The sequence below is a fragment of the Oncorhynchus gorbuscha genome, unplaced genomic scaffold (assembly GCF_021184085.1).
Source record: "Oncorhynchus gorbuscha isolate QuinsamMale2020 ecotype Even-year unplaced genomic scaffold, OgorEven_v1.0 Un_scaffold_1302, whole genome shotgun sequence".
Classification (NCBI taxonomy): Eukaryota; Metazoa; Chordata; class Actinopteri; order Salmoniformes; family Salmonidae; genus Oncorhynchus; species Oncorhynchus gorbuscha.
In genome coordinates this window covers 139,347-165,203 of record NW_025746119.1, presented here as the reverse complement: position 1 = coordinate 165,203, position 25,857 = coordinate 139,347, and the positions used below count along the sequence as shown (strand labels likewise).

General features: G+C 44.5%; 1 protein-coding gene and 1 pseudogene across 1 annotated transcript; both read left to right on the top strand.

Annotated features, from left to right (window-relative positions):
• Positions 1-8,216: 8,216 nt before the first annotated feature.
• On the top strand, positions 8,217-20,258 carry LOC124022119 (annotated as a pseudogene).
• A 9-nt stretch (positions 20,259-20,267) lies between these two features.
• LOC124022124 (tripartite motif-containing protein 16-like) lies at positions 20,268-25,115 on the top strand. Its single transcript, XM_046337170.1, has 5 exons — positions 20,268-20,401; positions 22,432-22,539; positions 24,010-24,075; positions 24,347-24,833; positions 25,058-25,115. The coding sequence occupies exons 1-5, from the start codon at positions 20,311-20,313 to the stop codon at positions 25,113-25,115; spliced, it is 810 nt and encodes a 269-aa protein (XP_046193126.1). The 5' UTR covers positions 20,268-20,310.
• Positions 25,116-25,857: the final 742 nt, after the last annotated feature.

The window sequence follows — 25,857 nt, the reverse complement described above, 5'->3', positions numbered from 1 at the left end:
CAGTCAGTCAGTCAGTCAGTCAGTCAGTCACATCTTCATATTGTTTATCCTCTACAGTTTACAGTTCTACAGTCTGTTAATTTCATCTAACAACAATTACTTCAAACCCCCTCAATCTCTTATGAATAAATATGAGGCATTTCGTTCTCTGAATCACTTACCCAGAACAGTACAAATGTCCATCAGCGTTTCTCAGTTTGTCGACTACAGCAAAAAACTTTAATGTTGTGGTCCATGGAAAACCAGAAGATTGATGATCCAAGCTATAGTCTTTCTGTTTCTATAGTCTCTCTAGCTAGTTTGATTGCAGCATTAACCTAAGCAGTACAGGATTAAATCAGGTGACATTCAGCCAAAGACAATGATGAGGGAGGGACAGGTTACAGGGAACAGAACCTGTGTCGTCATACAGGACAGGTTACAGGGAACAGAACCCGTGTCGTCATACAGGACAGGTTACAGGGAACAGAACCCGTGTCATCATACAGGACAGGTTACAGGGAACAGAACCCGTGTCTTCATACAGGACAGGTTACAGGGAACAGAACCCGTGTCGTCATACAGGACAGGTTACAGGGAACAGAACCCGTGTCATCATACAAGGACAGGTTACAGGGAACAGAACCCGTGTCATCATACAGGACAGGTTACAGGAAACAGAACCCGTGTCGTCATACAGGACAGGTTACAGGGAACAGAACCCATGTCGTCATACAGGACAGGTTACAGGGGACAGAACCCGTGTCGTCATACAGGACAGGTTACAGGGAACAGAACCCGTGTCGTCATACAGGACAGGTTACAGGGAACAGAACCCGTGTCATCATACAAGGACAGGTTACAGGGAACAGAACCCGATGTCGTCATACAGGACAGGTTACAGGAAACAGAACCCGTGTCGTCATGCAGGACAGGTTACAGGGAACAGAACCCATGTGAGTCATACAGGACAGGTTACAGGGAACAGAACCCGTGTCATCATACAGGACAGATTCTGGGGAACAGAACCGTGTCATCATACAGGACAGGTTACAGGAAACAGAACCCGTGTCGTCATACAGGACAGGTTACAGGGAACAGAACCCGTGTCGTCCGCTGCAGGTTACAGGGAACAGAACCCGTGTCGTCATACAGGACAGGTTACAGGGAACAGAATTCGTGTAAGTCATACAGGACAGGTTACAGGGAACAGAACCCGTGTCGTCATACAGGACAGGTTACAGAAATTAGAACCATTAATCGTCATACAGGACAGGTTACAGGGAACAGAACCAGTGTCATCATACAAGGACAGGTTACAGGGAACAGAACCGGTGTCATCATACAGGACAGGTTACAGGGAACAGAACCCGTGTCATCATACAGGACAGGTTACAGGGAACAGAACCCGATGTCGTCATACAGGACAGGTTACAGGGAACAGAACCCGTGTCGTCATACAGTACAGGTTACAGGGAACAGAACCCGTGTCGTCATACAGTACAGGTTACAGGGAACAGAACCCTTGTCGTCATACAGGACAGGTTACAGGGAACAGAACCCGTGTCGTCATACAGTACAGGTTACAGGGAACAGAACCCTTGTCGTCATACAGGACAGGTTACAGGGAACAGAACCCGTGTCGTCATACATGACAGGTTACAGGGAACAGAACCCATTGTCGTCATACAGGACAGGTTACAGGGAACAGAACCCGTGTCATCATACAGGACAGGTTACAGGGAACAGAACCCGTGTCATCATACAGGACAGGTTACAGGGAACAGAACCCGTGTCATCATACAGGACAGGTTACAGGGAACAGAACCCGTGTCATCATACAGGACAGGTTACAGGAAACAGAACCCGTGTCATCATACAGGACAGGTTACAGGGAACAGAACCCGTGTCATCATACAGGACAGGTTACAGGGAACAGAACCCGTGTCATCATACAGGACAAACTGCCTTCTGCTGCTTATGTTGTCCTACATTCTGCTTCATGACAGGAACTCACTGTGTCATTGGGCTCTGGACACACACACACACACACACACACACACACACACACACACACACACACACACACACACACACACACACACATATACACACACACACACACACACACACACACACACACACACACACACACACACACACACACACACACACACACACACACACACATAAACACATGGGCAAGCACACACACGGGCTATTTCTGTCAGAAAGGGAGAATTAGCGATGAGTTTTCTGTCTGTCTCTGGGTCTGTAGCTTTGCTAGCACCAGGCCCATAACAAAGAGACCACTTAGGAGGCCAGACACAGATGGCATTGTGGGTCCAGCCGTCACAGTCAGTACCCCCTGTCATCGCCGTCGCCCAGTGACACTGACAGACAGGGACCTGAGTCGTGTTCAGCAGGGCACACTTTAGGAAACATTTTGCAACAAAAATCTGTATTCTTATTGGACAAGTTCAGGAAGCCTGTGCTTGTTACTCCATTTCAAAACGTTTCCTCCCTATTGAACACAGCCCCAGTGTATCTCTGTTCGTAACACAGTGTAGAATGATCAGCAGGAACACAAGATGTCCAGAGAGAGTAGCGGCCAGTCTGATTAGATTAGACTAATTAATGGATACTGTATCTTCTTTCCACATCTCCCAATAAAAAAACACTCTTCTTCCACCTACCTTCTTCTGTGACCTTCACAAGATGTCCATTCTTATCTCCAGTCTCACTGAAACAACGAGTACAAAGTGAATTTACCATTTTGATTGGATTCCAGGGTCTCCATGATTAGCATGCTAAGGCTGGTGAAGGGATCTGAGGTCGTAAAATTCTAATTCAACAACAGTGTTAAGGTAGTACTACAATAATCTCAGTGAAGTGGGACATCTGCTGGGCAAAATGGTGAACTACACATAAAATGAAATAAGGTGAATACACCAATTTGTAAGTCGCTCTGGATAAGAGCGTCTGCTAAATGACTTAAATGTAAATGTAATGAAACAGCCAAGAGTTTGCATAGGCCTTTACCCCCTATCTCTGTCTCTGGTACTGAAAGGAAACCCAGAAGGAAATAGGCTACACATGAGGAGAGGTTTTAAAATTATAGAGACTTCTAGCCACTGGCAGGTCCTAAGTAGGGGGTGAAGATACTGTGTTGATGATGAAGCCATAGCAGCTCTCTGTGATCTGAAGCCAAAACTAAAACACAGAGAATCCTGTCCAGATTAGCCCACCCTCAGCATTCCAACTCTCTAACAGCACACAGACATAGGTCATTCCTGCACCCGTAACAAGTCAATCACAGCTAGTCTCACACAGACAGAGACCTGAGCACCTATCAACCAATCAAGCAAATGTATTTATAAAGCTCTTTTTTTTTACATCAGCCGAAGTCACAAAGTGCTGTACAGAAACCCAGCCTTTAACCCCAAACAGCAAGCAATGCAGATGTGGAAGCACTGTGGCTTGGAAAACTTCCTAGAATTGCAAGAACCTAGGAAGAAACCTAGAGAGGAACCAGGCTCTGAGAGGTGGCCAGTCCTCTTCTGGATGTGCCGGGTGGAGATTATAACAGAACATGGCCAAGACGTTCAAACGTTCATAGATGACTATAGATCACATTGGTTGTAGAGGGTGCAACAGGTCAGCACCTCAGGAGTAAATGTCAAATCAAATCAAATCAAATGTATTTATATAGCCCTTCGTACATCAGTTGATATCTCAAAGTGATGTACAGAAACCCAGCCTAAAACCCCAAACAGCAAGCAATGCAGGTGTAGAAGCACGGTGGCTAGGAAAAACTCCCTAGAAAGGCCAAAACCTAGGAAGAAACCTAGAGAGGAACCAGGCTATGTGGGGTGGCCAGTCCTCTTCTGGCTGTGCCGGGTGGAGATTATAACAGAACATGGCCAAGATGTTCAAATGTTCATAAATGACCAGCATGGTCGAATAATAAGGCAGAACAGTTGAAACTGGAGCAGCAGCACAGTCAGGTGGACTGGGGACAGGAAGAAGTCATCATGTCAGGTAGTCCTGGGGCACGGTCCTAGGGCTCAGGTCCTCCGAGAGAGAGAAAGAAAGAGAGAATTAGAGAGAGCATATGTGGGGTGGCCAGTCCTCTTCTGGCTGTGCCGGGTGGAGATTATAACAGAACATGGCCAAGATGTTCAAATGTTCATAAATGACCAGCATGGTCGAATAATAGTAAGGCAGAACAGTTGAAACTGGAGCAGCAGCATGGCCAGGTGAACTGGGGACAGCAAGGAGTCATCATGTCAGGTAGTCCTGGGACATGGTCCTAGGGCTCAGGTCAGTTGAAACTGGAGCAGCAGCATGGCCAGGTGGACTGGGGACAGCAAGGAGTCATCATGTCAGGTAGTCCTGGGGCATGGTCCTAGGGCTCAGGTCCTCCGAGAGAGAGAAAGAAAGAGAGAAGGAGAGAATTAGAGAACGCACACTTAGATTCACACAGAACACCGAATAGGACAGGAGAGGTACTCCAGATATAACAAACTGACCCTAGCCCCCCGACACATAAACTACTGGAGGATAAATAAATACTGGAGGCTGAGACAGGAGGGGTCAGGACACACTGTGGCCTCATCTGAGCACTCCCTCGGACAGGGCCAAACAGGAAGGATAGGAAGGATATAACCCCACCCACTTTACCAAAGCACAGCCCCCACACCACTAGAGGGATATCTTCAACCACCAACTTACCATCCTGAGACAAGGCTGAGTATAGCCCACAAAGATCTCCGCCATGGCACAACCCAAGGGGGGGGGGGCGCCAACCCAGACAGGATGTCCACAACAGTGAATCAACCCACTCAGGTGACGCACCCCCTCCAGGGACGGCATGAGAGAGCCCCAGTAAGCCAGTGACTCAGCCCCCGTAATAGGGTTAGAGGCAGAGAATCCCAGTGGAAAGAGGGGAACCGGCCAGGCAGAGACAGCAAGGGCGGTTCGTTGCTCCAGAGCCTTTCCGTTCACCTTCCCACTCCTGGGACAGACTACACTCAATCATATGACCCACTGAAGAGATGAGTCTTCAGTAAAGACTTAAAGGTTGAGACTGAGTTTGCGTCTCTGACATGGGTAGGCAGACCGTTCCATAAAAATGGAGCTCTATAGGAGAAAGCCCTGCCTCCAGCTGTTTGCTTAGAAATTCTAGGGACAATTAGAGGCCTGCATCTTGTGACCGTAGCGTACGTGTAGGTATGTACGGCAGGACCAAATCAGAGAGATAAGTAGGAGCAAGCCCATGTAATGCTTTGTAGGTTAGCAGTAAAACCTTGAAATCAGCCCTTGCTTTGACAGGAAGCCAGTGTAGAGGCTAGCACTGGAGTAATATGATCAAATTTTGGGTTCTAGTCAGGATTCTAGCAGCCGTATTTAGCACTAACTGAAGTTTATTTAGTGCTTTATCCGGGTAGCCGGAAAGTGGAGCATTGCAGTAGTCTAGCCTAGAAGTGACAAAAGCATGGATTAATTTTTCTGCATCATTTTTGGACAGAAAGTTTCTGATTTTTGCAATGTTAGGTAGATGGAAAAAAGCTGTCCTTGAAATGGTCTTGATATGTTCTTCAAAAGAGAGATCAGGGTCCAGAGTAACGCCGAGGTCCTTCACAGTTTTATTTGAGATGACTACAACCATTAAGATTAATTGTCAGATTCAACAGAAGATCTTGTTGTTTCTTGGGACCTAGAACAAGCATCTCTGTTTTGTCCGAGTTTAATAGTAGAAAGTTTGCAGCCATCCACTTCCTTATGTCTGAAACACATACTTCTAGCGAGGGCAATTTTGGGGCTTCACCATGTTTCATTGAAATGTACAGCTGTGTGTCATCCGCATAGCAGTGAAAGTTAACATTATGTTTTCGAATAACATCCCCAAGAGGTAAAAGTCAGGGTTCCATAGCCGCAGGCAGAACAGTTGAAACTGGAGCAGCAGCACGACCAGGTGGACTGGGGACAGCAATGAGTCATCACGCCAGGTAGTCCTGAGGGATGGTCCTAGGCCTCAGGTCCTCCGGGTGGGGAGGAAGAGAGAGAATTACAGGGAGCATACTTAAATTCACACAGCACATCGGATAAGACAGGAGAATGACTCCAGATATAACAGACTTACCCTAGGCCTCTGATACTACTGCAGCGTAGATACTGGAGGCGGAGACAGGAGGGGTCGCATCTGTCTTTTCACAGGTATGCTAATGAGCCCAACCCGACAACGCCCAGATAAGATGCTAATGAACTGAATTAGGCCTGGCATTAGAGAATGAAACTGCACACTTTGCAGTGGAGGTAGACGCCATAACAATGGATGGATATTATGGAGCAAGACAGCAATAGGGAAGGGAAGGTTGATTGGTCAGATGACACATAAAGACAGTGAGGATGGTCGGCCTCTACTGGTTGTTGACAGGCTTGTTCAGATCACCACTTCAACATGCAGGTGGCCTTCTTTCTAGTTACTGTAGCATAACAGTGACTTTCTATTCTAGTTACCGTAACATGCTGGTGACCTTTCTAGTTACTGTAGCATAACAGTGACTTTCTATTCTAGTTACTGTAACATGTCAGTGACCTTCTTTCTAGTTACTGTAACATGCTGGTGACCTTCTTTCTAGTTACTGTAACATGCCAGTGACCTTCTATTCTAGTTACTGTAACATGCCGGTGACCTTCTATTCTAGTTACTGTAACATGCCGGTGACCTTCTATTCTAGTTACTGTAACATGCCAGTGACCTGCTTTCTAGTTATTGTAGCATGCTGGTGACATTCTATTCTAGTTACTGTAACATGCCAGTGACCTTCTATTCCAGTTACTGTAACATGCTGGTAACATTCTATTCTAGTTACTGTAACATGCTGGTGACATTCTATTCTAGTTACTGTAACATGCCAGTGACCTTCTATTCTAGTTATTGTAGCATGCCCGGTGAACTTCTATTCTAGTTACTGTAATATGCTGGTGACCTTCTTTCTAGTTACTGTAACATGCTGGTGACATTCTATTCTAGTTACTGTAACATTCTGGTGACCTTATATTCTAGTTACTGTAACAATCCAGTGACCGTCTATTCTAGTTACTGTAACATGCCAGTGACCTTCTATTCCAGTTACTGTAACATGCTGGTGACATTCTATTCTAGTTACTGTAACATGCCAGTGACCTTCTATTCCAGTTACTGTAACATGCTGGTGACATTCTATTCTAGTTACTGTAACATGCCAGTGACCTTCTATTCCAGTTACTGTAACATGCTGGTGACATTCTATTCTAGTTACTGTAACATGCCAGTGACCTTCTATTCTAGTTATTGTAGCATGCCCGGCGAACTTCTATTCTAGTTACTGTAATATGCTGGTGACCTTCTTTCTAGTTACTGTAACATGCTGGTGACATTCTATTCTAGTTACTGTAACATTCTGGTGACCTTATATTCTAGTTACTGTAACAATCCAGTGACCTTCTATTCTAGTTACTGTAACATGCCAGTGAACTTACATTTACATTTACATTTAAGTCATTTAGCAGACGCTCTTATCTATTCTAGTTACTGTAATATGCTGGTGACCTTCTTTCTAGTTACTGTAACATGCTGGTGATATTCTATTCTAGTTACTGTAACATTCCGGTGACCTTCTATTCTAGTTACTGTAACATTCCGGTGACATTCTATTCTATTTACTGTAACATGCTGGTGACATTCTTTTCTAGTTACTGCAATGGTATGTGACATCACAAAGAAACTCATCCCCTCCTGTTTTTCTCCCTAAACCAGCTCTGCGACTCTAGCCCCGCCCTTCTACCAGTCTTCCTTTTATTCCGACAACACCATTGGTCCATCTCATATGAGATCACCACTCTCTGTCTAACACCCTGGACAGACTCATACCTCTGTCTTATACCTCATATCTCTGTGTGTCTCTGCTCTGTAGCTACATATCTCTGTGTGTCTCTGCTCTGTAGCTACATATCTCTCTGTGTGTCTGCTCTGTAGCTACATATCTCTCTGTGTGTCTTTGCTCTGTAGCTACATATCTCTGTGTGTCTCTGCTCTGTAGCTACATATCTCTCTGTGTGTCTCTGCTCTGTAGCTACATATCTCTCTGTGTGTACAGCATTCTTTCTGATTCTACCCATTTCTGTTTTCATCCATCTCTACCTCAACTTTTTCCTCTGTTGCCTTTCTCTATTCTCTCTGTCACTCTCTCTTCCGCTCTCTCTCTTTGTAATAGTCTACATTCACCTCTGCTACCTGTGGTCTCACTATGAGTGGTAATCTGTGGACGGAGGAGCAGTTCAACTGTCCTGTGTGCCTGGACCTCCCCAATGAGCCAGTCACCATCCCGTGTGGCCACAGCTACTGCATGGGCTGCATCAAGGACTACTGGAGCAAGGACAACCCTCGCTCCCTGGAGTCTGCAGCTGCCCCCAGTGCCGCCAGACATTCTGTCCCAAGCCCTCCTTGTCCAGGAACACCATGCTGGCAGAGGCCGTGGAGCAGCTCCGCAAGGGCCCTCACCACCTCCGCCAGGGAGTCCATCCGGAGCGCCCACCGTGCCAACACCAAGGGTAGAGCCAAGGGAGGTTCCCGTGGTGGTGGTGTCAGCAGGCTGCCAGCCATGGCCGTGCCCTGTGACATGTGCCACGGCGCTGGAGACCAGCAGGCTGCAGTGAAGTCTTGCCTGGTGTGTATGGCGTCCTACTGCGAGGCCCACCTGAAACCGCATCAGACGAAAGCGGAGTTGAAAAAGCACGAGCTGATTGCGCCACGGGCAAGCTGGCGCAGAAGATCTGTACCGAGCACAAGTACCTGCAGGAGTTCTACTGTCGTCAGTGCCAGACGTTTGTGTGCTGGCTGTGCACCAGTAACCAGCACAAGGACCATGAGACCACCTCCACCAAGGCAGAGCGCACGGAGAGACAGGTAAGCCCTCAGACATACAGGGCATTCAGAAAGTATTCAGACCCCTTGACCTCTTCCACATTTTGTTACGTTACAGCCTTATTCTAAAATCAATCATTTTTTATATATATTCTCAAACAATATACAAACAATACCCCATAATGACAAAGCGAAAACAGATTTTTAGGATTTTGATCAAACGTATTCAAATATAAAACTGAAATATCACATTTGCATAAATTTTTCAGACCCTTTACTCAGTACTTTGTTGAAGCACATTTGGCAGCGATTACAGCCCTGAGTCTTCTTGGTTATGACGCTACAAGCTGTCACACCTGCATTTCAGGAGTTTCTACTATTCTTCTCCACAGATCATCTCAAGCTCTGTCAGGTTGGATGGGGAGTTTCTACTATTCTTCTCCACAGATCATCTCAAGCTCTGTCAGGTTGGATGGGGAGTTACTACTATTCTTCTCTACAGATCCTCTCAAGCTCTGTCAGGTTGGATGGGGAGTTTCTACTATTCTTCTCCACAGATCATCTCAAGCTCTGTCAGGTTGGATGGGGAGTTTCTACTATTCTTCTCTACAGATCATCTCAAGCTCTGTCAGGTTGGATGGGGTGTTTCTACTATTCTTCTCCACAGATCATCTCAAGCTCTGTCAGGTTGGATGGGGAGTTTCTACTATTCTTCTCCACAGATCATCTCAAGCTCTGTCAGCTTGGATGGGGAGTTTCTACTATTCTTCTCTACAGATCCTGTCAAACTCTGTCAGGTTGGATGGGGAGCATTGCTGCACAGCTATTTTGAGGTCTCTCCAGAGATGTTCGATCGGGTTCAAGTCCGGGCTCTGGCTGGGTCACTCAAGGAAATTCATAGACTTGTCCCGAAGCCACTCCTGCGTTTTCTTGGCTGTGTGCTTAGGGTTCCCCAGATCTGTGCCTAGACACAATCCTGTCTCGGAGCTCTACGGCCAATTCATTCGACCTAATGACTTGATTTTTGCTCTGACATGCACTGTCAACTGTGCCTTTCCAAATCATGTCCAATCAATTGAATTTACCACAGTTTGACACCAATCAAGTTGTAGAAACATCTCAAAGATGATCAATGGAAACAGGATGCACTTGAGCTTAATTTTGAGTCTCATAGCAAAGGGTCTGAATACTTATGCAAATAAGGTATTTCAGTTTTTTTTTGTAATACATTTAGCAAAAATGTCTAAAAACCTGTTTTCGCTTCGTCATTGTGCAGTATTGTGTGTAGATTGGTGAATAATTTGTATTTATTTAATCCATTTTAGAATAAGGCTGTAACGTAACAAAATGTGGAAAAACTCAAGTGGTCTGAAATACTTCCCGAATGCGCTGTATATGGACACCACCACACCCACCCACTAATGTGATCAACTGCCTGGCACAAGACTGTGTTATCCCGCTGGACCAAAGGCTAGTCATTCGCTCTGGGAGCTAACACAAGTCTTCAGGTCTCAGGCAAGGTTATTCATGACCTTTACAACAAAACAACACCCAATCAGGTCCTGTGTGGCTCTGTATGCAAAGCCAAGGTTCGATTCCCGCCGGGGCTACACATACAGTACGCACACATGACATTTTGGGTGAAAGCGTTTACTAAATGGTATATATTATTCTTATAATATTAATCAAACACACCACCATGTACAGACTCACTCCACAAAAACCTGTAAATACAGTCTGATCAAAACATTCATACAGGTTGCTGGTCTGTGTCCCATCACAGCTGATCTGGACACACCTAGAAACTGCCTCTCATTCAGCCTACGCTGTGTGTGTGTGTGTGTGTGTGTGTGTGTGTGTGTGTGTGTGTGTGTGTGTGTGTGTGTGTGTGTGTGTGTGTGTGTGTGTGTGTGTGTGTGTGTGTAGAGTAAGGTGGTGTCATATCGTAAGTGATTATGTAGTTGTCTTTGTGGGCCAGTGAACATTCCAGACTGCATTCCAGTCCCTTCAGGAGTGAGTTGATGTGACTGTGTTTTGCAGAAAGAGCTGGCTGAGATACAGACAGAGAATCATCAGAGACTGAAAGAAAGAGAAGGAGAGCTGAAAGACATGAAGAAGATGCTGGAGGCAACAAAGGTAAGGGCTTAGGACACACTACACTACATCCCACTACACCCCACCACATTACACTACATTACACCAAACCCCACTACACCCCACTACACTATACCACACTACACTACATCCCACTACACCCCACCACATTACACTACACTACACCAAACCCCACTACACTATACCACACTACACTATACCACACTACACTATACCCCACCCCACTACACTATACCCCACTACACCCCACTACACTATACCCCACTACACTACACCCCACTACACTATATCACACTACACCCCACTACATTACACTACACTACACCCCACTACACCCCACTACACCCCACCACATTACACTACACTACACTATACCCCACTACACTACATCCCACTACACCCCACCACATTACACTACACTACACCAAACCCCATTACACCCCACTACACTATACCACACTACACTATACCCCACTACATTATACCCCACTACACTATACCCCACTACACTATACCCCACCCCACTACACTATACCCCACTACACTACACCCCACTACACCCCACTACACTACACCCCACTACACTATACCCCACTACACTATACCCCACTACACTACACCCCACTACACCCCACTACACTACACCCCACTACATTATACCCCACTACACTATACCCCACTACACTATACCCCACCCCACTACACTATACCCCACTACACCCCACTACACTATACCCCACTACACTACATCCCACTACACCCCACTACACCCCACCACATTACACTACACTACACCAAACCCCACTACACTATACCACACTACACTATACCCCACTACATTATACCCCACTACATTATACCCCACTACACTATACCCCACCCCACTACACTACACCCCACTACACTATACCCCACTACACTACACCCCACTACACTACACAAAATCTACACTACACCACATCCCACTACACTACACCCCACTACACTATACCACACTACACCCCACTACACTATACCCCACTACACCCCACCACACTACACCCCACTATACCCCACTACACTATACCACACTACACCCCACTATACCACACTACATCACACTCCATTACACTACACCTCACTACACCAGTGTGTGTGTGTGTGTGTGTGTGTGTGTGTGTGTGTGTGTGTGTGTGTGTGTGTGTGTGTGCGTGCGTGCGTGCGTGCGTGCGTGCGTGCGTGCGTGCGTGCGTGCGTGTGTGTGTGTTCCTCAGTGAGTACCTTTCTATCCACCTCCATACAGCTCCAGTGTGAGTATGTCTTCATACCTGTGTTTGTGTCCCCAGCGCTCAGCAGACAGGGTACATGATGACACAGAGACGGTGCTGTCGGAGCTCCAGCGCTCAGTGGAGAGGCTCCAGGAGCTGGTGGAGGGTGTGATGAATCAGGCTGGGCAGGAGAAAGTAAGCGAGGCCCAGGACGTGGTGGACAAGCTGGAGGCCGAGATCTCGGAGCTGAAGAGGAGAGACAAGGACATGAAGGAGGTGTTCCGCTGTGAGGACAACATCCACTTCCTGGAGGTAGGACGCTTGTCTCTCTGGTACCTTTTATATATTTTTGATCCACTTTAGCTGCATGCAGCTGGTTGATGGCCATATTGGACATGTCTGCCAGGGTGTGAAAGACCACATCTGGGATGGGACAATAGTTAAAAAGCAGCATTGTCCTAGTCATGTTTGAAATGTGCAGCTTCTATCACAAAAGACATTATTTCTTAAATGACGTGTCTTCTCTTTCTGTCGTTGCCTTTCTTTCTGTCTTCATTTCTCCATCTCTGCCCTCTTCCATCCCATCCTCTTCTCCTCATTCTCCTTCTCCACCTCCTCCTTCTCCTGTGCGCCGCCCTCCAGACCTGTGAGTCTCTGTGCAGCCCGTTTGAGTGTAATGATCTGTGGTGTGTGGTGGCCAATCCAGAGGCTACGTTTGAGCCTGTACGTGAAGCCATCCTGAACCTACGGGAGAGAGTGGAGGACATGTGCAACGTGGAACTGGGCAAGATCACCAAGACAGGTGTGTCAGAGTGGAGGACATGCATACTACACACACACACACACACACACACACACACACACACACACACACACACACACACACACACACAACAAAAGGGCACTACTAGCAGTGATCTCCATCACCATTACCTTGTTCACTATAAATATTGTCATAAAGACAGAGTATTTTTTCCGCACTATGTTTTAGACTGATATCAGTGGATCAATACAATGTCAATGAGTTAATAAACTGTCATTTCTCATCCTTCTCTTCAGTGAATGACACAACACTGTTCACCTTAGGAGACAAAGGTGAGTTCTGGTCCAGAGGATGTCTCTAGCTCTGGTCCAGGGTGTTCTGTGGGGCTTGAAGAAGGCTCAGCATTAGCAAGCCACTCGTAATGCCCTGGACCAGAGCTAGAAGCCATCGATTACCAATAAACATTTAAATTGTGGATTGACAGACTGCACTTACTCACTGCACTGTTTTCCCCATCAAAGCAAAAACAAATGGCGGCCAGAAGACGGGAGGGTTCAGGAGTTGTGAGTAGTTTTACCATTTCTTTATTGGTAGTGTGAGTTGGACTTTAATAATTCACTGAGATTGTGAACTAATCTGAATTGGACATTTTAGTCAACAGCAAATAATGTGAGGAAAGGCAATATTTCATTTCCACAGTGCAAATGCTTTCTACTCAGTGCCTGTTCCTGTTGGTGCTGGTCTTTCCACTTGTCTAGTTGAGTGATTGGTCATCATCATTAATTGTGCAGTTTGGATATGAAATACCTAACTTGAAATAATGATTTATTTTTCCTGATGAAGGATCATCATAGTCAGGTTTTTAATAGTTAAACAATAAGTTTTTAATAGTTACAGTATGTTTTTAATATTTAAACATTATGTTTTCATGGTTAAACAGTATGTTTTCAATAGTTACAGTATGTTTTTAATATTTAAACAGTATGTTTTCATGGTTAAACAGTATGTTGTCATGGTTAAACAGTATGTTTTTAATAGTTACAGTATGTTTTTAATGGTTAAACAGTATGTTTTTAATGGTGAGTGTTGTGCCTTTTTATTTTCAATGACTATTCCTCAGTGTTTTCTGGTCTGGGATCCAAAGCAACAATAAACAACAACCGTCCTGCAGGTATGTCCTGTATGGGTTTTAACATGCGCTTTGTGATAGGTCATTGAATGACACATAATGATGTGTACGTTGGTCGTCCTGTTTCAGCTCCCACACCGACTGTCTCCGTGGCGGTTCGAGGTCCTAACTCACGTGGTAGGGTGATGTCATGTGGCTAGTTTCATTACAACTCTCACTATGACAATCATGATCAAAACATTAGATCAGCTTAATCATGTCTCCTTCTGTAGGTGTAGGCCTGCGCTCTCAGGATGTTAGGAGCAGAGATGAACCACGAGGTCAGATGTGTGTGTGTGTGTGTGTGTGTGTGTGTGTGTGTGTGTGTGTGTGTGTGTGTGTGTGTGTGTGTGTGTGTGTGTGTGTGTGTGTGTGTGTGTGTGTGTGTGTGTGTGTGTGTGTGTGTGTGTGTGTGTGCGTGTGTTTGCGTGTGTGTGTGTGTGTGTGTGTGTGTGTGTGTGTTTGCGTGTGTGTGTGTGTGTGTGTGTGTGTGTGTGTGTGTGTGTGTGTGTGTGTGTGTGTGTGTGTGTGTGTGTGTGTGTGTGTGTGTGTGTGTGTGTGTGTGTGTGTGTGTGTGTGTGTGTGTGTGTGTGTGCGTGTGTGTGTGTGTGTGTGTGTGTGTGTGTGTGTGTGTGTGTGTGTGTGTGTGTGTGTGTGTGTGTGTGTGTGTGTGTGTGTGTGTGTGTGTGTGTGTGTGTGTGTGTGCGTTTGCATGTGTGTGTGTGTGTGCGTTTGCATGTGTGTGTGTGTGTTTGCATGTGTGTGTGTGTGTGTGTGTGTTTGCATGTGTGTGTGTGTTTGCATGTGTGTGTGTGTTTGCATGTGTGTGTGTGTGTTTGCGTGTGTGTGTGTTTGCGTGTGTGTGTGTTTGCGTGTGTGTTTGCGTGCAAAGGGGTTTAAACTCTCTTCTACCTCTTTCCTTTAGCTGACAGAGACAGGCCGAGGAGAGAGGAGAGAGAACCAGGTAACACACACACACACACACACACACACACACACACACACACACACACACACACACACACACACACACACACACACACACACACAAGCCCAGAATTTCTTTGTGAACATAACTGGTTCCACAGGTTGGCCTGCCTCACAAGAGGAACATTTCCTTATCATCTGTGTATGCTCCTTCTTCCTGTCTCCTCCATCCGTACTGTGTCACTTCCTGAACCTCTTAAGAATAACTGCAGATATCAGTTCCATAAATGTATCTCTGACCACCTCCCTTAGGTGGTCTTGACCAATACTACAAATTCAGTCATCATTAGAGTGTTTATAAAATCTACTCAACTGCCTGGCTTTTCCTCTCATTCTCTCTCTATGCAATCAGAAAGACGTCTGTATACATAGGTTTGGTTTGCTACGAGCAAAACCTGGCTGGGTGAAGCGAACGTCTGTGCTCGCATACTCCCTCATGACCGTCGCTTAAAAAAGGACAAAAAGCGTCAACATTACTGTTGTTTGTCCCTCTTGAAGCACCGTAGCAACAACATACCCAGTAATACTTTCTCAAAATAGTCTGGATTAATCTAAGATAACTCAGGAAATGTATCAGTCATTTTGACGTTTTTGCCAATAAGGTCTTAGTCGCATCATTTCACATCTATATAAGATGTTTGGTGCAGTATTTCTCAAGTGAAAACATCTGCATGAAAACTAGTTATCTCTTGTTGAATGACAAACAATTAATTGAAGAATCCCATCTATAGTTCCCACTCTTACTAAGAGTAGTCCTGTTGACCAATCTCTGACGAAGGGGCGTGTAGACTTTGGCTACCGAACTTCCACTTCCCTCTAGAGAAAATGTAGTTGATGCCAACAGCCAAGCAAACGCCCGGCGAACACCAAAACCAACCAAAACGCCACAAAAATGTTGCATAATATACGATTGAACTGTTTTGACTGGGAAGCACGTGACAGGCTTTAAGCTTACTGTATGTTTCATAGTATATGATTAAACTGTTTTGACTGGGAATCACGTGACAGGCTTTAAGCTTACTGTATGTTTCATAGTATATGATTGAACTGTTTTGACTGGGAAGCACGTGACAGGCTTTAAGCTTACTGTATGTTTCATAGTATATGATTGAACTGTTTTGACTGGGAAGCACGTGACAGGCTTTAAGCTTACTGTATGTTTCATAGTATATGATTGAACTGTTTTGACTGGGAAGCACGTGACAGGCTTTAAGCTTACTGTATGTTTCATAGTATATGATTGAACTGTTTTGACTGGGAAGCACGTGACAGGCTTTAAGCTTACTGTATGTTTCATAGTATATGATTGAACTGTTTTGACTGGGAAGCACGTGACAGGCTTTAAGCTTACTGTATGTTTCATAGTATATGATTGAACTGTTTTGACTGGGAAGCACGTGACAGGCTTTAAGCTTACTGTATGTTTCATAGTATATGATTGAACTGTTTTGACTGGGAAGCACGTGACAGGCTTTAAGCTTACTGTATGTTTCATAGTATATGATTGAACTGTTTTGACTGGGAAGCACGTGACAGGCTTTAAGCTTACTGTATGTTTCATAGTATATGATTGAACTGTTTTGACTGGGAAGCACGTGACAGGCTTTAAGCTTACTGTATGTTTCATAGTATATGATTGAACTGTTTTGACTGGGAAGCACGTGACGACAGGCTTTAAGCTTACTGTATGTTTCATAGTATATGATTGAACTGTTTTGACTGGGAAGCACGTGACAGGCTTTAAGCTTACTGTATGTTTCATAGTATATGATTGAACTGTTTTGACTGGGAAGCACGTGACAGGCTTTACGCTTACTGTATGTTTCATAGTATATGATTGAACTGTTTTGACTGGGAAGCTCGTGACAGGCATTAAGCTTACTGTTTGTTTCATAGTATATGATTGAACTGTTTTGACTGGGAAGCTCGTGACAGGCTTTAAGCTTACTGTTTGTTTCATAGTATATGATTGAACTGTTTTGACTGGGAAGCTCGTGACAGGCTTTAAGCTTACTGTATGTTTCATAGTATATGATTAAACTGTTTTGACTGGGAAGCTCATGACAGGCTTTAAGCTTACTGTTTGTTTCATAGTATACGATTGAACTGTTTTGACTGGGAAGCACGTGACAGGCTTTAAGCTTACTGTATGTTTCATAGTATATGATTGAACTGTTTTGACTGGGAAGCTCGTGACAGGCTTTAAGCTTACTGTATGTTTCATAGTATATGATTAAACTGTTTTGACTGGGAAGCTCGTGACAGGCTTTAAGCTTACTGTTTGTTTCATAGTATACAATTGAACTGTTTTGACTGGGAAGCACGTGACAGGCTTTAAGCTTACTGTATGTTTCATAGTATATGATTGAACTGTTTTGACTGGGAAGCTCGTGACAGGCTTTAAGCTTACTGTATGTTTCATAGTATATGATTAAACTGTTTTGACTGGGAAGCTCGTGACAGGCTTTAAGCTTACTGTTTGTTTCATAGTATACGATTGAACTGTTTTGACTGGGAAGCACGTGACAGGCTTTAAGCTTACTGTATGTTTCATAGTATACGATTGAACTGTTTTGACTGGGAAGCTCGTGACAGGCTTTAAGCTTACTGTATGTTTCATAGTATACGATTAAACTGTTTTGACTGGGAAGCTCGTGACAGGCTTTAAGCTTACTGTTTGTTTCATAGTATACGATTGAACTGTTTTGACTGGGAAGCACGTGACAGGCTTTAAGCTTACTGTTTGTTTCATAGTATACGATTGAACTGTTTTGACTGGGAAGCACGTGACAGGCTTTAAGCTTACTGTATGTTTCATAGTATACGATTGAACTGTTTTGACTGGGAAGCACGTGACAGGCTTTAAGCTTACTGTATGTTTCATAGTATACGATTGAACTGTTTTGACTGGGAAGCACGTGACAGGCTTTAAGCTTACTGTTTGTTTCATAGTATATGATTAAACTGTTTTGACTGGGAAGCACGTGACAGGCTTTAAGCTTACTGTTTGTTTCATAGTATACGATTGAACTGTTTTGACTGGGAAGCACGTGACAGGCTTTAAGCTTACTGTATGTTTCATAGTATACGATTGAACTGTTTTGACTGGGAAGCTCGTGACAGGCTTTAAGCTTACTGTATGTTTCATAGTATACGATTGAACTGTTTTGACTGGGAAGCACGTGACAGGCTTTAAGCTTACTGTATGTTTCATAGTATACGATTGAACTGTTTTGACTGGGAAGCACGTGACAGGCTTTAAGCCTACTGTATGTTTCATAGTATACGATTGAACTGTTTTGACTGGGAAGCACGTGACAGGCTTTAAGCTTACTGTTTGTTTCATAGTATATGATTAAACTGTTTTGACTGGGAAGCACGTGACAGGCTTTAAGCTTACTGTATGTTTCATAGTATACGATTGAACTGTTTTGACTGGGAAGCTCGTGACAGGCTTTAAGCTTACTGTTTGTTTCATAGTATATGATTAAACTGTTTTGACTGGGAAGCACGTGACAGGCTTTAAGCTTACTGTATGTTTCATAGTATATGATTGAACTGTTTTGACTGGGAAGCACGTGACAGGCTTTAAGCTTACTGTATGTTTCATAGTATATGATTGAACTGTTTTGACTGGGAAGCACGTGACAGGCTTTAAGCTTACTGTATGTTTCATAGTATACGATTGAACTGTTTTGACTGGGAAGCACGTGACAGGCTTTAAGCTTACTGTATGTTTCATAGTATACGATTGAACTGTTTTGACTGGGAAGCTCGTGACAGGCTTTAAGCTTACTGTTTGTTTCATAGTATACGATTAAACTGTTTTTACTGGGAAGCACGTGACAGGCTTTAAGCTTACTGTATGTTCCATAGTATATGATTAAACTGTTTTGACTGGGAAGCACGTGACAGGCTTTAAGCTTACTGTATGTTTCATAGTATATGATTAAACTGTTTTGACTGGGAAGCACGTGACTTTAAGGCTTTAAGCTTACTGTATGTTTCATAGTATATGATTGAACTGTTTTGACTGGGAAGCTCGTGACAGGCTTTAAGCTTACTGTTTGTTTCATAGTATATGATTAAACTGTTTTGACTGGGAAGCACGTGACTTTAAGGCTTTAAGCTTACTGTATGTTTCATAGTATATGATTGAACTGTTTTGACTGGGAAGCATGTGACAGGCTTTAAGCTTACTGTATGTTTCATAGTATATGATTGAACTGTTTTGACTGGGAAGCATGTGACAGGCTTTAAACTTACTGTATGTTTCATAGTATATGATTAAACTGTTTTGACTGATGAAACGTTGTGACGTTTTGGTTCGGCAACACAACATTTTTCCTTGAGCCAAGTCGATGTTCGTTAGTACGAAGTTTACGCCCCTTGGTCTGTGATTGGTCAATGGTATTACTGGACTAGGTACTGCTCCTAGTAGGAGTGGGAGCAATGAATGGGATTGTTTGCTGGCTAGTTTTAATGCACATTTTTCCACTTGAGAAATACCGCACCAAACGTTTTAGTTAATTTAGTAAAATTGCGCGACTAGGACCTTCCTGGCAAAAAAAACATAAAAAATAATTACACATTTCTTGATTTATCTTTATTATTTTCTTATTTTTTGAGGAAGTGTTACTGGGTATGTTGTTGCTACAGTGGCTCAAGCGGGACCAAACAGTAATACTGAGATTTTTCAAGCAAGAGGTCAGACGTTCGTTTCACCTAGCAGAGTTCTGCTAGAAGCAAACCGAACCGTATGTGGACGCCTCTAGTCCTATCAAGCCATGCTCACCCAGTAATACCTCTCGTCTCTCCACAGCCAGAGAGGCAGCCCCAGACCAAGCACCAGATCTAGTCCCACTCAGAGTCGGAGAAAGCCAGCCAGAAATAGCCATACCCAAAGTCGAAGAGAGACGCGCAGACGCAGTCCCAGTCCCACTCCAAGTCGTAGAGAGCCAGCCAGTCCCAGTCCCACTCCAAGTCGTAGAGAGTCAGCCAGACCCAGCCCTACGCCCAGCCGGAGAGAGACACCCAGACCAGAACCCACCACCACCCCTACACCCAGTGCTGTTACCCAAGCCACCCCTACCCCGGTGCTGTTACCCAAGCCACCCCAGCCTCAGGAGCTTTCAGCCGGATGGGATCAATAGCAAGTCTCTTCCGCTCCCATCGACGTGCCACTCCGGCACCTGGGCCAGTCAGCAACAACACTGGTGGCGTTAACCCATGTGAGTCCCGACCAGAGAGAATGATTGAGGCCTCTAGTAGCCAAAAGGCCATATTAGCACGGGCATCACCATTGAGGGCTTCCACCATTTTAATGTAGTCAACTGGGTGGCTTCAAGTCCACTGGATAATCCCTCCTCGTGACATTCTTGGAGTCATGTACAACGGGTCATCAGGAGGGATCAGCCAATCAAGAAAATGGAAATTGCCTCAATGGCGCTGCCCATGCTGCCACAGACTCTATAATGGCACAGATACAAAGATGAGTCCTCTATACAGTGGGGCAAAAAAGTATTTAGTCAGCCACCAATTGTGCAAGTTCTCCCACTTAAAAATATGAGAGAGGCCTGTAATTTTCATCATAGGTACACTTCAACTATGACAGACAAAATGAGAAAATCACATTGTAGGATTTTGAATGAATTTATTTGCAAATTATGGTGGAAAATAAGTATTTGGTCACCTACAAACAAGCAAGATTTCTGGCTCTCACAGACCTGTAACTTCTTATTTAAGAGGCTCCTCTGTCCTCCACCTGTATTAATGGCACCTGTTTGAACTTGTTATCAGTATAAAAGACACCTGTCCACAATCTCAAACAGTCACACTCCAAACTCCACTATGGCCAAGACCAAAGAGCTGTCAAAGGACACCAGAAACAAAATTGTAGACCTGCACCAGGCTGGGAAGACTGAATCTGCAATAGGTAAGCAGCTTGGTTTGAAGAAATCAACTCTAGGAGCAATTATTAGGAAATGGAAGACATACAAGACCACTGATAATCTCCCTCGATCTGGGGCTCCACGCAAGATCTCACCCCGTGGGGTCAAAATGATCACAAGAACGGTGAGCAAAAATCCCAGAACCACACGGGGGGACCTAGTGAATGACCTGCAGAGAGCTGGGACCAAAGTAACAAAGCCTATCATCGGTAACACACTACGCCGCCAGGGACTCAAATCCTGCAGTGCCAGATGTGTCACCCTGCTTAAGCCAGTACATGTCCAGGCCCATCTGAAGTTTGCTAGAGAGCATTTGGATGATCCAGAAGAAGATTGGGAGAATGTCATATGGTCAGATAAAACCAAAATATAACTTTTTGGTAAAAACTCAACTAGTCGTGTTTGGAGGAAAAAGAATGCTGAGTTGCATCCAAAGAACACCATACCTACTGTGAAGCATGGGGGTGGAAACATCATGCTTTGGGGCTGTTTTTCTGCAAAGGGACCAGGACGACTGATCCGTGTAAAGGAAAGAATGAATGGGGCCATGTATCGTGAGATTTTGAGTGAAAACCTCCTTCCATCAGCAAGGGCATTGAAGATGAAACGTGGCTAGGTCTTTCAGCATGACAATGATCCCAAACACATCGCCCGGGCAACGAAGGAGTGGCTTCGTGAGAAGCATTTCAAGGTCCTGGAATGGCCTAGCCAGTCTCCAGATCTCAACCCCATAGAAAATCTTTGGAGGGAGTTGAAAGTCCGTGTTGCCCAGCAACAGCCCCAAAACATCACTGCTCTAGAGGAGATCTGCATGGAGGAATGGGCCAAAATACCAGCAACAGTGTGTGAAAGCCTTGTGAAGACTTACAGAAAACATTTGACCTCTGTCATTGCGAACAAAGGGTATATAACAAAGTATTGAGATAAACTTTTTTTATTGACCAAATACTTATTTCCGCCATCATTTGCAAATAAATTCATTAAAAATCCTACAATGTGATTTTCTGGATTTTTTTTCTCTCATTTTGTCTGTCATAGTAGAAGTGTACCTATGATGAAAATTATAGGCCTCTCTCATCTTTTTAAGTGGGAGAACTTGCACAATTGGTGGCTGACTAAATACTTTTTTGCCCCACTGTATATCTCTATGGTCCCGACCCTCAACGCTTTAACCCCATCAGAGGTCATAAACCCTGGTCTTACTAGCCTTTCTCCAGTGCAGACACTGTATAATGTACCTCAGAATGTACCTTGCAGGTGCCACAGCACATTGTTTGAAAATCATGGCTATAAACATACTGTTTTGACAGGGGGGATGGGTGCACTGACTGAATCCCAACCGGAAGTAAATACTAGCCTTTTCCTGGATCCGCCGACCCCTGACCCCATTATGAATCAGATGCCAGCTTTCCCTGCATGTGAGTCATCATTCATTCCTTTCCTTCATTATCCAGTTCTTCCTCTCTACATCTGAGGAAAGCATATTGCCCTATATTTACAGTTACCCTTGTTGTGATCAGTGGTGTAAAGTACTTAATTAAATATACTTTAAAGTCCTACTTAAGTAGTTTCTTGGAGCATCTGTACAACTTTTACTTTACTACATTCCTAAAATAAATAATGTACTTTTTACTTGATATATTTTAACTGTCATCCAAAAGTACTCATTACATTTTGAATGCTTAGCAGGACAGGAAAATGGCCCAATTCACACACTTATAAAGAGAACACGTGGTCATCCCTACTGCCTCTGATCTGACGGACTCACTAAACACATATGCATCTTTTGTAAATGATGTCTCAGTGTTGGAATGTGCCCATGCTATATGTACATTTAAAAAAGTAGAAAATGGTGTATTCTGCTTTACTTAATATAATATAACTTGTAATGATTTACACTTTTACTTTTGATAATTAATTATATTTAGAACCAGATACTTTTAGACTTTTACTGAAGTAGTGTTTTACTGGGTGACTTTCCCTTTTACTGGAGTAGTGTTTTTACTGGGTGACTTTCCCTTTTACTGGAGTAGTGTTTTACTGGGGGACTTTCCCTTTTACTGGAGTAGTGTTTTACTGGGTGACTTTCCCTTTTACTGGAGTAGTGTTTTACTGGGTGACTTTCCCTTTGTTTTACTGGAGTAGTGTTTTACTGGGTGACTTTCCCTTTTACTGGAGTAGTATTTTACTGGGTGACTTTCCCTTTTACTGGAGTAGTGTTTTACTGGGTTTTCCCTTTTACTGGTAGTAGTGTTTTACTGGGTGACTTTCCCTTTTACTGGAGTAGTGTTTTACTGAGTGACTTTCCCTTTTACTGGAGTAGTATTTTACTGGGTGACTTTCCCTTTTACTGAAGTAGTATTTTACTGGGTGACTTTCCCTTTTACTGGAGTAGTGTTTTACTGGGGGACTTTCCCTTTTACTGAAGTAGTGTTTTACTGGGTGACTTTCCCTTTTACTGGAGTAGTGTTTTACTGGGTGACTTTCCCTTTACTGGAGTACTGTTTTACTGAGTGACTTTCCCTTTACTGTGTTTTACTGGGTGACTTTCCCTTTTACTGAAGTAGTGTTTTACTGAGTGACTTTCCCTTTTACTGGAGTAGTATTTTACTGAGTGACTTTCCCTTTTACTGGAGTAGTGTTTTACTGAGTGACTTTCCCTTTTACTGGAGTAGTGTTTTACTGGGTGACTTTCCCTTTTACTGAAGTAGTGTTTTACTGAGTGACTTTCCCTTTTACTGGAGTAGTGTTTTACTGAGTGACTTTCCCTTTTACTGGAGTAACTCTCCATTTAAGTATCTACTGAATACTTTTACTCAAGTTGGGTACTTTTTCCACCACTGGTTGTGATCCTCTCCCCTCATACTGCCTGTCTTCGTCTCCTGTAGTGAGGGAGATAGACATCTCCAGCATCCAGGCCCCAGAGCCCAGGAGCAGAGAGGAGTTCCTGCAGTGTGAGTATAGAACAGCTAAACATCTACACAGACACAGCCTGTTCCAGTTAGCTCCCTACCATGTGGCCTTGGCCCTCACCCTTCCATGTTCGTAGACATGAAGGGAAAGGTATGAGCATTGTAGCATCCACCATATTGATTTCAACTTTCAGATCTGAAAACTTTAGAAGGTTAGGGCCAAGGGGAAGGAGTACTCACAACAGCTGACAACCAAATCTGCAAAGTCCTTATCCACACAACTTAACTATTCATCCATCCATCCCTCCCCCAGATGCCTGTACCCTGACCCTAGACACGAGGACAGCCCACCGGCGTCTGACCCTGTCGGAGAGCAACACCAAGGCCACCCTACAGGGGGCAGGGCAGCCCTACCCAGACTGCCCCCAACGCTTCGACGGCTGGACCCAGGTGCTGTGCCAGGCCCCCCTTTCCGCCCAGCGATGTTACTGGGAGGTGGATTGGCGGGGGAAGGGGTCATCAATGGGCGTGGCTTATGGAGCCCTGAGCAGGAAGGGGGCGGACGCCAGGGCGGGGCTTGGCTACAACGCCCAATCATGGAGCCTGGAGCTGTCGGATACGTGTTGCACGGCAATGCATGACAATGAGAAGAGGGACATCCCGGTGACATACTCACCGCGTCTGGGGTTGTTCCTGGACCTCAACGCGGCACCCTGGCGTTCTATAGCGTGGCAGAGAGCATGGCGCACCTGCACACGTTCCGTGCCAACTTTACACAGCCACTGTATGCGGCCTTCGGGGTGGGAAGTGGGGTTGGTGTTGGACTGGACTTCGCTCTGGGTCAGTTCAGCCAGTCATCCGACAGCATCAAGATCTGCCCCATGTGAGGAGACCTATGACCTCTGTATAGATCTGCCCCATGTGATGAGGTCTACGACCTCTGTATAGGTCTGCCCCATGTGATGAGACCTACGACCTCTGTATAGATCTGCCCCATGTGATGAGACCTACGACCTCTGTATAGATCTGCCCCATGTGAGGAGACCTACGACATCTGTATAGACCTGCCCCATGTGATGTGACCTACGACCTCTGTATAGACCTGCCCCATGTGATGTGACCTACGACCTCTGTATAGACCTGCCCCATGTGACATGACCTACGACCTCTGTATAGACCTGCCCCATGTGATGTGACCTACGACCTCTGATCCCCATCTGCTATCACCGCATTATATGACATAATTTAACGAAAATGTGTTTGTTTCCTAAACATTTACAGAACAGCCCAAGTGCTGCACTTCTGACAAACAAATTACATACAAACACTAATAGAAGACTGAACTGACAAATGGTGTCACACACACACACACACGTTATAAGACAATAAATATAAGATAACCAAATCATTTCTCATTTCCTTTATTAAAGCAAATGCACCAAAAAGGTCATCTTGGGTATTTTATGAAGCATGGAGGAGAGGCGCCAGGTCGAAAACAAAATAATGAACACTTCCAACTACACAGAGCCCATAACAACCTCCATCACCCATCAGCTACATTCAATAGAGCCAACGGTGTAAATGATAGAACTAGATTCAATAGAACGAACAGCCTCTCCTCCTATACCTCCCCCAGAGCAGAAACCCTAGTATAAAACTGATGCTCTTTCCTCGTGGTTACATAGGTAATAGGTATTACAACACACACAAGCCAACACAAAGCATTTCACTGTATTTAAAAATGGGTTTTGGTTTGCACTGATATACAGTTTTAAAAACATGACAGCTTGGATTCCCTTTTCAATGGTTCATCACACAATGGAG

What these genes read in the sequence shown, in the direction of transcription:
- LOC124022124 (XM_046337170.1), top strand. Translation starts at nt 20,311, where the DNA reads ATGGGATCAATAGCAAGTCTCTTCCGCTCCCATCGACGTGCCACTCCG. An exon ending in CACTGGTGGCGTTAACCCAT is followed by an intron (nt 20,402 to 22,431) that starts GTGAGTCCCGAC and finishes CTGTTTTGACAG; the next exon opens with GGGGGATGGGTGCACTGACT. An exon ending in GATGCCAGCTTTCCCTGCAT is followed by an intron (nt 22,540 to 24,009) that starts GTGAGTCATCAT and finishes CGTCTCCTGTAG; the next exon opens with TGAGGGAGATAGACATCTCC.